Raw genomic sequence first — 15777 nt, forward strand, 5'->3', positions numbered from 1 at the left:
ACTTAAGGACAGGGACCCTAATACGTGTTTTTGCAATTTTCCTCACTCAGTATAACTGAGCAGCACTCACCTGATGATTCAGAGAAATTATTTATGTTTTAAGTATAACAGGTAGGCATTTTCATAAAGAAAAAAAAAAAAAGACAGAAAATCTGGAACTGTTCATCCAGGAGGGTAAAACGCTAGTTACTTCTCACCTAATAGTAATGACCCTAGGTGCTCTTATTTATTTATTTTAAAGTCTGCTAATAATGACAAACACAATATTGTGGTCTCATCTGAGACCTGAAATTCTCTAACTCTGTAACAGTAACTTACCATTTAAACTGTGCATTCAGTATAGGTATTTGCACATTCAGTGCAATGAACAAAAAAACTAAATACTTCCTGCATGGTTCCCAGGTGGGAATGTCAGAATTTATATATACTTTCTAAGGAGGTTTCAAAAATATGCATTTAACCTATGAAACAACTGCCTTCTGCATTCCAGAAGAGGTTATTTATTGAGTCTTTATTTCTACAGGATTTTGATTTGAGCTACACACTTTTGCAGATAGATACACTCCGAATTTCAACAAACATTTAATAGGCATCAGACAAAAGACTGCCAAAGCAGAGTGTTTTCTCCATTTATTTCCACTATATACTAAGATGAAAAGTGTTACTGGTAATCTTCAGGATGTATGGGAGGAATTAGCTGAAACAGGCAAAGCTGACCATTCCTTCATACTCTGGAGGTTTCTGCTGCTACAGCTGAATGCAGCATTCAGCCCAGCATAGGAACAAGAATTTAAATAAAAACATCACACTGAGGAAATGACAGGTGAGGAGAGGTCAGAGGAGAGAAAGACAGTTAAGGGTGGTAACTGAGTCTTTCCCGTTAAACAGTGCCCAGTGATTTTCAGTGAAAGCCTGCACGTATAAAAGACTGCAGTGGTTGAAGACAAGAGACTGCAATCACGGATCAAGGCAAGATCTGCAATTGCTTTCATCATATGCAATCTCTTGGCCAGACAATAGCAAAAAAAACCTTTTGTTTCTGACAAAGACAAGCTACAAAGACAAGCAAGGCTATTTCAAAAGTAACTGAGCAGATTAGATCTACATAGACTCCACCAAGTTCTCCACCATCTGATCTATCAAAGTCACCACTATCAGATCTTGGCTGAGTTGCAGTCAACTGGATTTCATTTAGGTCCCACTCTCTGCCCTATACTGGAAGAAGTCGGTGACAAATTGGATATCTGACTCACAGATGTGTATTATCACTGTGATTTCAGAACAGCTTGTTAAAAAAAAAAAAGGAACTTAGACAAGAGGCTTCAAGGAACTTAGACAAGAGACTTGAGCTGCCAGGATCTCACAAACAAAAGATGCCAGGAAAGAGAAGAAATATATCCCTATGCAATTTATTTTTTAAAGAAATATATGATCTTGATATGACATTACTTACAATCTTAAGGTTGTAGCTACAGAATCAGAAAGTATGGAAAACAGAGAATTTGTCCCACTGAGTAGTAACTGCTCACCTGAGTCAGAGCATGCATGCATGTTTGGGTGTCTGTGTGTGTGAACAAAGAGAGTCAAACAGAAGCAAACATACTGAGTGTGCATGGATGCTTCTGCAGTGATACATTAAGTACAGTCAAAACAAGCAAAATGCTGCAATAAAAAGCAGTACGATTTTTCCTCTTTACATACATATTTGTATGTAAGGAGAAAATAGGTAAGCAACATGCAGAAGAGAGAAACAGGAAGTGAATGTGTAAAAATACACTCAACATAAAAAATAGTTCTTTCCTACATGGGAACCTGGCTATAAGTTCAGGAAAGGAAATCTGAGGATAGTTGGTATCACTACGGATGCTCTGCCACCCCTTGTCTTGGTAATCTTTCCCAGAAAGTGGAACTTCCCGACTGGGCAGTACTTGGCAAACGTATTAGATATGATTCTATCAATTCAGTCTTTGCCTTGGCTTCAGATCAGATCCTTCCAGCCCCTACCAGCTCAATAGATAGAAACAGCATGGGACCTCATTTTTTGGAAGCTAGTTCTGAACGATGAGCCCAATCACCAGCTTTCAAAGCCAACTGGCAAGAATAGAATACGTGGGCAAGATGGATCTATTTGAGAACCTTGTTTAACAAAAAGAAAATACCAGCTTTGAAGTAATCTGTCACCTTTACTGGAAAATACGCAACTATAAATGCACTTTAATAACAGAACTCATTCTGCAAAAAGAAGCAAATTGCTTATTTTCTCTTCCAGTCTAAAGCATACAACACTGTGCATATCAATTAACCATCTACTTGAATGCTGCATTGCAAGAATGCTACGTAATACTACAGTCTTTAGATCATGGGGGGTGGAGAGTGATGACAAAATTGAAGAATAAAAGACAGTCCAAAATTGTAGAATTCTGCTCTCAAAATCTAGGTGTTTTAAGATGACAGTGTGAGAAGAAAAACAATATTGATTCTGAAATCGAAATAGGAAAAAGTGAAGATGAACTGTATGAAAGCTGGAATTAATTCCTGCTTAATACTGTAGAGTTTCAAGATGGAAAATAAAAGCACATTTTCCTACAACTGATACTGGGTAATTCTAGACCTGCAATAATGCACCCATGTTAACAAGTCCTGTTTGCAATAATAACTTTTTTTTTTTTTTTTTTTAAATCAAACCACAAAGCAGTCTAGATTAAGGACTAAAAGATAAGAAACAAGTATTGATGAAAATAAATTTAAATTAATTGAATTGCTCATCTCTAGATAGTGTTAATGCTATGTATCAACCATAATTATTCCCTATCTTTACTATGATCTGACATGAATATAAAGCCTCTGAGAATAACATGTGAGACCTAAAAGAAGGCTGAATCAGAGAACAGAGATGGGTTTGTTATATCTACAGCACATCAAAATTGTGGCAAATGTTGCATCCCTATCCATAGAATAGATTTACATTAGAACACTTGAATGTGGGGAAAAGTGGTCAGATTATAATGATATGGTACATATATGCTTCTTCCCTGCAGCAGTCTATCTGACTCCTAAATATGATGATCCTGCCTCTTCTCAGGCAAGAAATTCTGCCAGAACCTTCTCCAGAACTGCAAATAAAAACCATTCTTTAACTGAAACATGCTTTTTAAAAAGCACTGTGTCTGTGTCTCAGAGTCTATGAGGACTCTGGAAAATTTTTGCTAGTTTAGCTATTTATGGCTAGCTAACCCAGGATCCTACATGACTGCAATGGATGCAGCTTTCTTGAAGGTGAAGGGCTCCTAACCAGGGTGGCAGAGAGAGCATAATATTAGAGGTTGAACCTGTATAGCTTAATAACTGCTTCAATGTTATAAATCCCCATTTTCCACACAAAATACACCTCATTTGCTTGTCTGCGCAGTTACAATTTCTGAAATATTCATTAGTTACTGAGGGTACCCCTGCAGCTTTCTGATGCTGGCAGCACTGAAGGCACCACTGAGATAATTTGGATATTTGTAGCCACTTGGCTTCTCATTTAAGAGGACCATGTAGGTTGAAAATTGAAGCTGCAAATACATTCTGCTTATCAAAAAAAATAAAAAGCCCACCCACCTGGCTAGAGAAAGCAGGAAGGTGGGGGAAAGAGGCTTTCAGAAAATATCAGTACAAAGTTAAGTTATTCCTCAAACCCTAAGAGCAATTACAAGGCAAACTTTTTAACAGGCTGCTGGTGAACACTTTGCTAGGGTACTATAGGTCTTTAGGCCTAAACTGATACTTGATTTGGGCAGCTGCTAACTGACTGAACTGCCTTATGGGATCAGAAGATGTCTGTACTCCTCTACCCCCAAGCAAAGGGCTGATTTGGCAAGATTTTGGCCAGCTGACCCCCTCCTCCTCCACCCCCAGAAGATTTCAGCTTCTAGTTAAGAACTGTCCAGAAAGTGGGCTTGTTTTATTTTCTGTTTTGTTTTTCAGTGAGAGCTGCAGTTACAGACACAGTTTCTCAGCCTCCAAATGCGGGGTCTCACAGAAATCTGTCATGAGCACTGCTGTACACAGTCCCCTCCGTGCAGTACTCTCCCTTCCTTTCAGACGTTGACTCCGTGAGGCTCCATTGCTGGCTGCCCAAGGGAAAGCACTGCCTGAGGGGCTGAGGGCTCCTGCCCAGACCTCCAGGGCAAAAGTTAACTTGCTGATAAATACCAGACACTGAATAACTCTGAGAATAATACAAGGAAATTTGCAGAACGTTGGTGGGAGGGAAAGAGGGAGGATTAAGTTAGGAGGAGAAAACTGGCTAGCTTTGATGTTTGAGAAGAATAGGTGAGGCAGGAGGAAGAGATTGCCTGCCCCCAAAATAAACAGAGGCTTAGGGCTCCCTGAAGGAGGAAGCAGTAACCTCATAAAAATTAAACCAGCTGGAATCTGTAGCAATTGGTGTAAAACCTGTGGACAGCATAAGATAAATGTAAGGGGAAAAAAAATAAAAATGAAAATAAAAAACTGGAAGAATCTTTTAATCCCTTATACTGGACTTGCAGCCTCCAAGACCCCCCAGGACAACGTGGTTGCCATTCACCTGCATTAGTTTGCGATGTTACAGTTCTGGGAGATCAAAGCATTTACTTCTGCATTTACTTATAATGTGTGTGGCTCCAAGGGCTCCCAGGCAGGGTGCAAGGGGAAGCAAATCCTCCTTGAAAGTCTTAATGGCCTGGGAGAAAACTTAAATTGTATTCCTACCTGGGAATTATCAATAAAGTTAAATGGGAAGAAAGCTGGCCACTAAGTCAGGGTCTGTGTGCTTTTCCGAGGACAGGATTTCCATTTGCAGCAATTTCCAAAACTTAATTTAAATTGTAAGAGGTAATGGCTAAGTACCATGTAACTTCCATTACTAAAATATCCAAGTGAGATAATATCCCAGCGTTTTACACACATACAATTTCCACTTCAGGTAAATTAGCAATTTAGGGTTTTCAGGTCTGGGTTTTAAAAGGATGCACAGACACAGAATTATGAAGAACACCACCTATGAGAAGACAGCTGGCCTTGTACCTGCAGCTGGATTTCAAAAGAAACTGGATTTAATACCTGTCTCTGACACTTGTTCATGACCTAAACGACTTCAGGTGTTAGAAAGTTGATTCTAGTTTGAAGGTATCTCAGTTGTATAAGCCTAATTTCAGATATTGCTAACCAGTGTATCAGTTTCTTTCCTTGTAAAATAGGAATATCCTCATAATAAATGAGCATCATAATAATAGATCATTTTTAAAGATAATCATGCCTAACTGTCAGTTAACTACTGAACAGTACGTGAAAGCAAGAAAAGCCAATGGATTGCACAGATAGCCCTATAGCATAAACAAAACAACTGATTTAAAAGATTATTTATGATTTTATTTTAGCAACTCTCAGTGATAGGCATTATAAGGAACAGAATTGCATTTCAAGAAAATTATTTTGAATTTGTGTCTGCCTTTACTAGTAAGAACATGTACACATTCATAAAAGAAGTACACAGTAACTCAGGGTAGCTAATGAGATTTTTGTTTTACTTCGATGGAAGAACAAAACTGTCACCACTCCAAATGCATTTGTGTTTTTCACACTGGGATGCTAAATTTTCAAGAATGCTCATCAGTAAGACAGCTTTAATGATCAATAACCTACATCTTTTTAAAAGTTCACTACCAAATTCACATTGGAAAAGCTGCAGGCCATTGAAATGAGTCAACAATAATACTCAGCTCACAAGTTTTTATCACTAATTCAACAGGGAAACAAAGAAGCCATTGACAAAAGTGGTTACCTCTGGGAACATAAAGTCAGGACTTCAAGTCACTCGATATTGAAAGACGAAAGAGCAAAGTGCTCTTTTGGAAGCTGGTGGAATTTTGACCACCTGCAATCCGGCTTTGATTCTCAGCACAGATGCTTAAGGCTTTTGCCACTCCTTAAAGCATCCTTATTGTATAGGGGAATCACAACAGAATACTAAGAACCACTGTATACACTATGTGTTTTTTCAGAAGCCCATTTTTCCTGATGTTGTATGACTGTTTTATACATTCATGCAATCAGCAAGACTGAAAATTACATGGCATGTATACTTCTTATTTACAGAACATAGATACACAGATGCAGGGTATACATTTTGTATAAATCTAGTTCATAAATTCTACTTCCAAATATTTGAAACATTTGATCTTTACTGAATATTTGCACTTTTTTTACAGTCTCTTCTGTCTCCATTTATATTGGTGCTTTGGTCATGTACAATTCTCTTTACAGATGGGTTAATAAGAAAATATTGCACAATTTTAACATGAAGATATTCAAGTAAGACAAAAAAATATAAACAGCTTATTTTTTGAAGGTATACATTAGAAACGAAAAAGAAACAACATTTGAGCAAAGAGGATAAAATTAGTAAGGCTAGGAATTGTTTCTGCACATGTAAATTGTCAAATGTCCTCAATGACTACTCATAACATAAATTTGAAGACAACAACCTGGCCAGTCAGTTACCTTCCTATTCACTTACTGCAGGACTTGGCAGTAAATGTCACTGCTAAAAAATATTTCACTACATTAACTTACTGGCAACCACATTTACTGAATAAGTTCATAAACAGCCACAGGGAAAAAAAAAAAAAAATAAAGACAACCAGAAATAAATTTGCTAATGATTCACTCTTCTAACATGCATAATCCTCAGCTTACAGAACAAATAGATAAATGAGAATAAAGACACTCTTCAACAAGACAGTTCACTTTTCTCTTCACCTCAAATCAAGGTCAAGCTGTAATCCAGAAATGGGGAAATGTATCAAAAACAAGAAGATCAAGGAGAGTAAGTAAAAGAATTCTTCTCAGGAAAAAGATTGGAGCACATGCCTTTAAAAAGGAACCTGTTTTCCATTCACAAGTTTATACAACTTTTAGCTTATTTCTAGAAAAAAAAACATTGGCCAGTTCTAAAACTCAGAAAGCTTGTCTACTTAGTAAGCTGAGCAGCTAGTCTAACAAATATCATTATTTATACATATCTATCAGCTTTTAAATGGTTCCCCCCATGTACATCTCAGCACTAATGTGCATAGGACCACAACAAAAGGACACAGAACCTAAACCGAGGGGCATATTTTCCTGTTTGCAGAAGCTAGAAAATTGTTACTACATGCCATAAATACACCACATGCATCTCCAGTGCTTAATTGATGTTTTGAGGACTGTCACTCTCTCGTCCCTTTTTTCCTGCTATAGGCTGTGAAAACTTCATGGCAGTCTGTGGGAGAGATTTCTGTCTTCAGTTGCTGAGATAGCAAGAGAAAAAATGACACAGACTGTAAAAATATTTTACCAAAGGAAACACATGAAAAAACCAGAAGTGGATTCCACTTTCAGACTACCTCTTTATTTTACACCATCCGAGAGCTTGTGGATTTTCAAATCATTATTTAGGCTGCTCTTGGAATACAAAAAACGTTTGCAAAAATACTGCACGAAAAACAGTTTAAGGAGGGTGACTATTTTGTATCAATCACGAAGAGCCTTCAATCTGCATTGTTTGGTTTTGATTTCTCTTTGAAAATACAGTAGAAAAAAATTTCTGCATACTTAGTTTAATACAACTGGAGATTAACAGATGCTCTAATACATATATATGCTCCTGATGAAATTAACTAAACAGCTATCTGTTTTAAAACAGAAATAACTGTTTTGTTAAGAAAATAACGCAAGAACTACAAGTTACAGCATCAAGCTTTCCTCTATTTCCACAGATGGGATCTTCACAAAGTCCTTATGGGGAGGGAGGAGGGGAAGCTTCCTTAAAGAGGAAATGGAAAGTTTTTTCAAAACTAAAAATTCAACATTTTGAATAAAATATGTGTAATGCTTTTTGTTTTTATGTAAACAGACCTCAGGAAGTGATCTGACAGCCTTAAGAAATTACCATTTGAAAGAAAAAAGGTCTACATGCTTCATCTTTGATCTAGGAGACAGATTTATCACAGGACAGGATGACTGAAGTTTATTCATTAGCAGATAACCTCCACATGCAACCTAAGCCTTTAATCTCCAATCAAACAGCAAATGAGGATGGGGCTCTCAGGAAAAAGCACCAAGTCAGCTTGGTCTAGCAGGGACACATGAATGGAAGGCTAGGGGACACGCAGAGTGATAAAAATCCCACAGTAACAGCCCCATACAGCAGTACTGGAGATCACCAGGTTCACATGTGACCCAGTGCAGTTCAGCCACATTAAATAACATGGTTGCAGTATCACTGTTGGGATGTCTGTGGTACCTTTCACAATAAAATTCCCATCACAGCATGCAGAGAACTCTGATAGGAATAGCTTCAGCTTTGAAAGTTTCAGGATGTGAAAGCCACAGGCTTGATGCTGTCCTGTCATTTGTTCCTCATGCTATTGAGGAATACAGCACAATTTCGAACTCAGTGCTGCCAGTATGATTCAGGATAACTTAAATCCTTGCTCCTTCAACACTGGAAATATAAGGCAAAAATACAGGCATAAAAGCAAATAAACAGAAACTAATTATTAAAACTAAGACAATTCCACAAATTCTCTGCAATTAAGGTCACAAGTTAAAGGCCTTAGAGTTCATCATTTGCATCTTGGTAAAACACTTTCAAGAATTAAATCTGGCAATTATGGAACAGGTCACAACAATGGCAGAATCCTCTAGAAGTAGTAGCAGAAAAGAAAAAAAAAACACCCATGTTAACATGGGCTAATGCCCAGTAACCAACCACAAAACAAGCCCACAAAGTTTTCTGAAAGACACCAGTTACTAATTTCTTTTGAATTAAAAAAAAAAAAAAAGAAAGAAAAAAAAAGAGAGAGAGAGAGAGAAAGGGAAATTAACGGTTGATGATAGGTTCTGTCCTGCTTTAAACTAACGAAGCAAGTGCTCAGGGACACAATAAAAGAAGTGAGTCTATCTAAGGCAACTGTGAAGGGAGATAAGGTGGTCAGCATCACCTCACTCTGATTTCTCCAGCTCTTACAACAGCAATTGCATTGGACTCTCTTTGTGAAATGCTTTTGAAATCTCTAGATAAGTGATAATTAAGAAAGCTGTATACCTCACAACAGAGTGATACATGCATTTCTGCACCTACTTCAAACTGAGAAACAGAGATGTTAAGCAACGTGCCCAAGGTCATGCAAACTTAAAGCACCGCGAATCTCACAGCCTTTTAAGAAGAATCTTTTAGTGGAGCATACTCTTAAACAAATAAATAAATGTGTGTGTATTTGACAACGTCTGACCTATGAAAGGAAGTAGTTTTAAAGTCGAGTAGCGAGAAACAAAGCACAGCTGCAGCAGAAAGCACTACCAGCTGAGCACCAAGAAGAGCTAGTATAACTCTGCAGGACGTTTGTCAGACTGTGTTCTGCAGTACTTCACTTGAAGAAATACTTAAAGGAAAGGTGATTCCAGCCACAGTCTCTAAAGAAAAAACAACAGCAGAAAAAAATAAATCCTGAAAGCACATAGGCTGTGTGCAACTTGCCACACACAGAAAACCAAAACACTACCAACTGCGATTTCTAGGACATTGTGCACTACCGAGATATGACTACCAGCTGCCAATGTACTGAATCATCACGTTAAAAATGTTGATGGTTTTTTCAGTCCACTTTATTTTTTTTCTTCCAGGAAGCTGCAAAATCAAACTATTCTATAGCACAAACAAAAACAAAACCCAGCAAACTGTTCTCCTTCTGACTTCAATAGACACATCAGAACTTACATTTTTTCTAGTATTTTCTATTCCATTCTAGTTGTGTACTTTTCCCCCTCAAAATATGTCAAAATATGTGAAAATTGCCCTTTGCCAATTGCTCACCAGCTCTTGCTATACTGAAGCAGATACGAAATGCTTTTTCAGATGGTATAATTCATTTTTGAAATTTAAGTCAGAGGGAGAAAGAAAACAAACAGCATTTTTCACTTTGTAGTGTGAAAAAGCTGCACATGATTTTGCATGCTGCAAACACGTAAATAAATATTAAAGCTTTTCCTCATTTAAACTGCATTTGGAATATCCTAAGCCATTAGTTAAAATGACAGAAGAATACAGCTACCTGAAGCCTATGTAAAGAATCTCTCTTTAACAGGCTTTTAAAGATTGCAAGCCAGAGCATTTAAAAAGCACATCCCTGAATAATTTAAGGCTCCTGGCATCTACATTGAAAGAGCTCTTTTGGAGGAAAGGAAAAAAAAAAAAAAAGAAAAAGAAAGTATAAAGGTCTTTAAAGATCAGCAACAAATTTACTACTAAAAACTATTTTTTTCCTATCTTAAAATTTAATCAGACATTGAGGAGAAGGGATTTTACAGCCAGCCCTTCCCATTTATTGTCAACAGCTATGGTCTAACATTAACATTTACCACCTGGCAGTGTTAAGACTGTGATGGTCAAGGAAATAATATAGACACCAAATGAAAGAGCAGGAAGGACACTGATCAAGAACATGAAACACAGTACAAACCCTGATGAACAAAAATTCAATAATAAAAAACTAAAAAGCTAGAATTAATCAAGAATTTTAAATAGGTAACCTATATTTTAGGGCAAAATAAAAAAAAAAAAAAGGAAAAAAAGAAGAGATCACTATAAATACAAATTATTTTAAAATAACAAAACATGATTATGCTATTAAGACACAAGACAATCTGGTTTGGTGCAGGGCAATCGCTGCTTATTACCAGTAGCGCCAAATTACAAATCAGTGTACTGTTGACAATACCAAGTTTTCTCTGCCAGCTACATCCTTTAGACATCAACAAATCCTACCTACTTCCTCTTGTGTCTGTCAAAGAAATCATCCAAACACTGTGAGCAAGCAATCTTCACCTCAACAGCTATTAACTTCAAGCAAACTGAACCATTTATTCATTTTTACTCCCAGATCACAACGTCTTTGCAGTTCTACAATATCTGAAAGCTTTGCCACCGATGCCAGCCAGTTCAATATCTGGCTCCTCCTCAGTATATGAAAATGGACTGGCAACAATAGGAAACCTTATCTGAGGAAGTTAACACAGGTTATCCTTCTTGACATGTAAATAGAGACTTTATACAGACAGAAAACAGCTTAACTAAGTCTTAGGAATGAGATAAGAATTCAGAAAAAGCGTCACACACAAATGTGGTCAAAAAAAAAAAAAAAAAAAAAGCTCTTTTTTTTGGAGAAACAGACTACATTTTTCCCTTATGAAACTTTTGACATAATTGCAAAAAGAGGAGTCATGAGGAAGTCACTCAACAGTACAGCAAACAGGCTGGTGGCTGCAGTGGATTCAGAAAAAACAAAACATACATGTCTTTTAGTGGACTTTGCATTTTTTTAAAGAAAAAATATGAAAGAGTAAAAAAATTACACTACTTAATATGTAATTTTCATATTTTTTTCTTGTGTAATTACAAGCTGAAAACATCTTTTTATACACATATCTCTCCCACAGAACTCACAAAGTTTGGTTGCTACAGAAAGCAGAAGGTTACAAGAACCTAAACAGTGATTTGTTTTTCAAATTTCAGCAGAAAAGGCTGGTTATTACCTATTCTTCATTCTACTCATCGAGAGAAACTACAAAACAGTTTTCTGTAATATATACTCAAGGATAAAAGTTGTATAGTAAGAAGATAATACAAGATAGGTCTTTGGACACTAAGAAAAATGAAAGGTTGGAAGTGTAAATATGTCTAATATTTCTCTGCGAGGAAGGCGTATTTCATCTCTTTTCAAAGGCATAATGGAGTAACAAAATAACTTTAAACAAGTAAACTTAAGTTTAAAGCATTAAGGAGAAGCTCAACTAGCTGGATCCTTAGCTAGTAGGAATATATATAATCTCAGGAACGGCAATAATATGACATGAAGTTATGCTAGCTGTTGATCTCACTCATAATATCTAGAGCCCACACCTAACTATAAATACATGAATTATGTTTGCTTTTTTAAAACTGATTGAAGCTTAATAACAACTTATATTTGAAATATTCATGGACACAAGTTAGCTTTGAAGTTAAATTCTTAAGTGGATAAAGTGGACTGTAATCTAATCTTAACTAAATGTTTCCCTTAGTTACTAATACCAGTGAAGGTTCACTAGTTAAAATCATTATTACAGAGAAGAAATGCAAAGCCCACAGCACGTTAAGGGGCATTTAATCCTGCTCACTGCCAGGACACAGTACATGTTCTTGGCAGCAACAGCTCCTCCGCTACCTTCCCCATCTTTGCTTCAAGATTTGACTAACAGAGTGATTTCTAAGCAAGATTTTAACCACAGTTTCCCAACACTGACGCTGTTAAGACCTTTCTGACTTTCTTACTTCTTTCAGTGTTGCAAGTTTCAATTTAGGACCACAAACTTCAGTTGTAAAGCCCATTCAGCAAGGAATGAAACTAGAAGTGAAGTGTCATATCACTAAGACTGTTCCTGGGCAATAGTTGTTTTAGTGGAGCATGTCAGTTTTCTTTACATATTCTGCAAACCACACTCACACCTTATCTGTAGATAACACCATAAATGAGCTTTGTTCAGAAAATTTAAATGAGGCTAGAGTAAAAATTTTTGGTCCACCAAAAATGCTGGTGGACCACTGTTTGGTTGCCTCTGGAATAGTAAATGACCACGACTTCCTTCACTGGTGTAACATTTGTGTCCCTCACCATTTTTTAGCTCAACTGGCTGTAATAGAACCTACACAGGTGCGCATTTTGCAATGAAAACTCATCCATCCTCTCCCATGTTAAAAAGCAAAAAAGTAAAATGCAGTAAAGGAATAAAATAAAATAAAAAATTAAATGAAAAAGCCAAATGTTCCTGCCAGTCTCCTGCCAGTAACAAGGTGTGCACTGTATAGACTTATAGATTATATATAGTAAGTAATTATAATACAGTTTGAAGGCAGATTTAGATGCTAGAAAAAACAGTCACTACCGTGACACTTCCGCAACAGAAATTTCCCCATGGCTTTGGTTATGTTCATCTCCATTCCTGTTTAGCAGAGCCCACAGCTACATACATTATATCCATGTATGTTTCTGAAACTCTGTAACCTTTGCCAGAGTAACTCTCCAGGAAGCTCTTCTGACCTTTACTTAAGATAAAGAAAGTAAGTGAAATGAAGAAATAAATGTTCCTTTGATAATACTGTGTAAGCTGTGGCTAAGGAACTTTGAAATACAACAGCATTAATAAAATAGCCATATTAGGAGAATTTCTTTATCGCCGAAAGCAATGACAAGCTTCAATGGGGCTTTTCATTCACAGTTCACAAATTATTTTCCAAGAATCATTGACTTGTTTTGTAACGATAATTGTGGGTTAATAGAAGCCTTTAACTGTACTTTGTACTCTTACACAAAGGATGTATGCATACATGACTATATCTGAACCCAGCTCCATATGTAGGATAAGGTATTTAATTTTCAACATATAAAACTGTTTCAGTTTTCAGATTATAGAAGAAAAAAAAAATTGTGAAGGCAGAGACGAAAAAATGTTATAAAGGGCAACTCTAATAGTGGTTAAACTTGTTGGTTGGCATTTGTACGGGAACTTGTAAAAAGAGAAAAGCAAAAACTAAGTTGTTCTTCTGCAGGTATACTATCAGCATCCAGGAGAAAACATATTTATATATTATCTCTACAAAACGTTGTCATATTATTTTAAGAATATTTTTTTCGGAGTATATATTTAAGTAACTGGAAAAAAAATTATACAAGATTTATAAGAAAATTCAACAACTCTGATTTTATTTTTTAGAGGTTAGATACCACTGTAATGCAATTCTTTCAGATCTCTCTAATTTTAATTCCAACGTATCAGTACACAACTATATTTAACAGCTACCTGGTTTAGCAAACTGCAGTAATTTACTCTGATAGGATAAATTATTTAAGTTATTTAGCAAAATGGAAAGCTACCACGCATTCCACTGCAGTCAGCAGACAGTGCTGAGAAAAGATCTGATGATGGAGAGAAGACGTGCCGCAAGGAAAGATGAGTGCGAAGCAGCCATAAGAAGTCTGTGACTTTGTCATACAACGTTTTTCTTCCATATTTTTACTGCCCTTGCAACCACCCAGATGCACAGACCAGCAGGTACAGTGAAGGAGAGCCAGCGTTTAACAGAATAGCAGCAGTAGTTCAACAGATAACAAGATCTGAGGGGTGCGGAGCAGCAAAAAAACTATAGACACATGGTAAGTGAAGTACTAACCAACACAAAGCGTCCAGCTTAACATAACTACAGCTTTCTCCTTTTGATTCCAGGCAAAGTTTCATTTGAGTAACAAAATACCACATTAGAATGACTTAAAAATGCCCTAGCAGTGGCTGTGCTTGATTATCTGAAGACTTTTCTTTATTTATAGATATACAAAATCTATTGAGCAGACTGATTTCTGCCTGGGACAGTTGTCTGCTACATCCCCCCAGCTCAGCATCCTTCTCTTTATGCCTAGGGAAAGAAAGAGCCCCTCTGCCCTCAGGCAGGACCTGTTCCTCACTTCCTTGGGGTTGGGAAGGACAGGAGCTGGACCCTGCTAAAGGTTAAATCTTCAGCCCAAGCAGTCCTTTTTGGCTGTGTGTCAAATCGCCACTTGCTTTATCTGTTCCTCACGCTGATGTCACTGCCCGGCAAAAGGCACCACCACATGACCGCGGATGACACAATAAATAACAAATACAAAGAGCCAAATATAAGTATATAAGGACATATTTTTAAGAAAGCGATGATTCATTCTGTACTTACAACTTTCAGCCTGATAGTCTGGCACAAACTGCTCGTCATTGTCAGGTACCTGAGCTGAAGAAAGGAAAACAAAAACAAAAAACAAACAGACAAAAAAAAAAAAAAAAAAAAACAAAACGAGGAAAGAATTAAAAGAAGCCATTAAAGCATAAATAAAGATTCTTGTGCTTAATTTGAAGCACAGCCAAGATTAAAATTAGAATTTTTGTTTCTCTCATTGTTGGCCATGAAAATCGGGCATGAAAATCAGGCAAGCGACTGCTTCCGTACTGGACAAGCTGCAGGGTGAAGCTGCGTGGTGCGGCCCTGCTACAGGGTGCTGGGGATGGAAAGGCTGCTGCTGGCACCACGCTCTGCACCTGCCGAAATCCTGCCATGCTCATTTGCAAAATGCACGGAAAGCACCAAATCCTAGCGTTTAACACCTATGCATCTTTAACCCCAAGCTACTGCATCTTTGGCAAACTTAAAAATGATTTCAGTTTTTCATGGCAGTCAGCCAACTCAGTAGGGTTCTTTTTGTTATTTTAAATACTCAAAAAGAGCTATCTTACCAGACCACAGAATTGCTGGTTCAATAACAACATTTCAGACATTGAAAAAAACATACTTATTTAAACAAGAATCGTTATTAACATCCATTCAACTTTTCTGAGATCATCTTAGCTTTTAAGAAACTTTCATCACAAATCTGAGCTATAAAATACGATCATTTCATGGTCTGCTGATACATGCTTCTGTACCATGCCTCCTTCTCATTGTGTACTTAAGACATTAGCCGTAGTGTCTTGTAATGTCATTAGAAGCATTTAAGCTGAAACACCACTGAATGTATATTTTAGGTGAGTACACTTGGAGAGTAGCATCCTCAGAGCACAACTGGCCCTTGCTGCATCCTACAGAGATCTGGCTTACTGTGTCTGAACTCCGTCATCCTTTGCTCAACACACACTAACTACATTCATCGC

At 37.1% G+C, this 15777-nt stretch overlaps 1 protein-coding gene across 5 annotated transcripts in view; it reads right to left on the reverse strand.

Moving 5' to 3' along the window:
* The window catches only part of ETV1 (ETS variant transcription factor 1), a 65408-nt gene that overhangs the window by 37142 nt on the left and 12489 nt on the right, over nucleotides 1-15777 (reverse strand). For 4 of the 5 annotated variants that reach the window (XM_010712722.3, XM_010712719.3, XM_010712721.4 and 1 more), the window contains one exon: nucleotides 14810-14863. In XM_010712722.3, the coding sequence (XP_010711024.1) occupies nucleotides 14810-14863 (54 nt within the window). Of the gene's footprint in view, nucleotides 1-10838; nucleotides 10882-14809; nucleotides 14864-15777 lie in introns of those variants that run through there. The other variant, XM_085226114.1, reaches the window with a different exon arrangement.

Source organism: Meleagris gallopavo, chromosome 6 (genome assembly GCF_905368555.1).
Source record: "Meleagris gallopavo chromosome 6, MGAL_WU_HG_1.1, whole genome shotgun sequence".
NCBI lineage: Eukaryota > Metazoa > Chordata > Aves > Galliformes > Phasianidae > Meleagris > Meleagris gallopavo.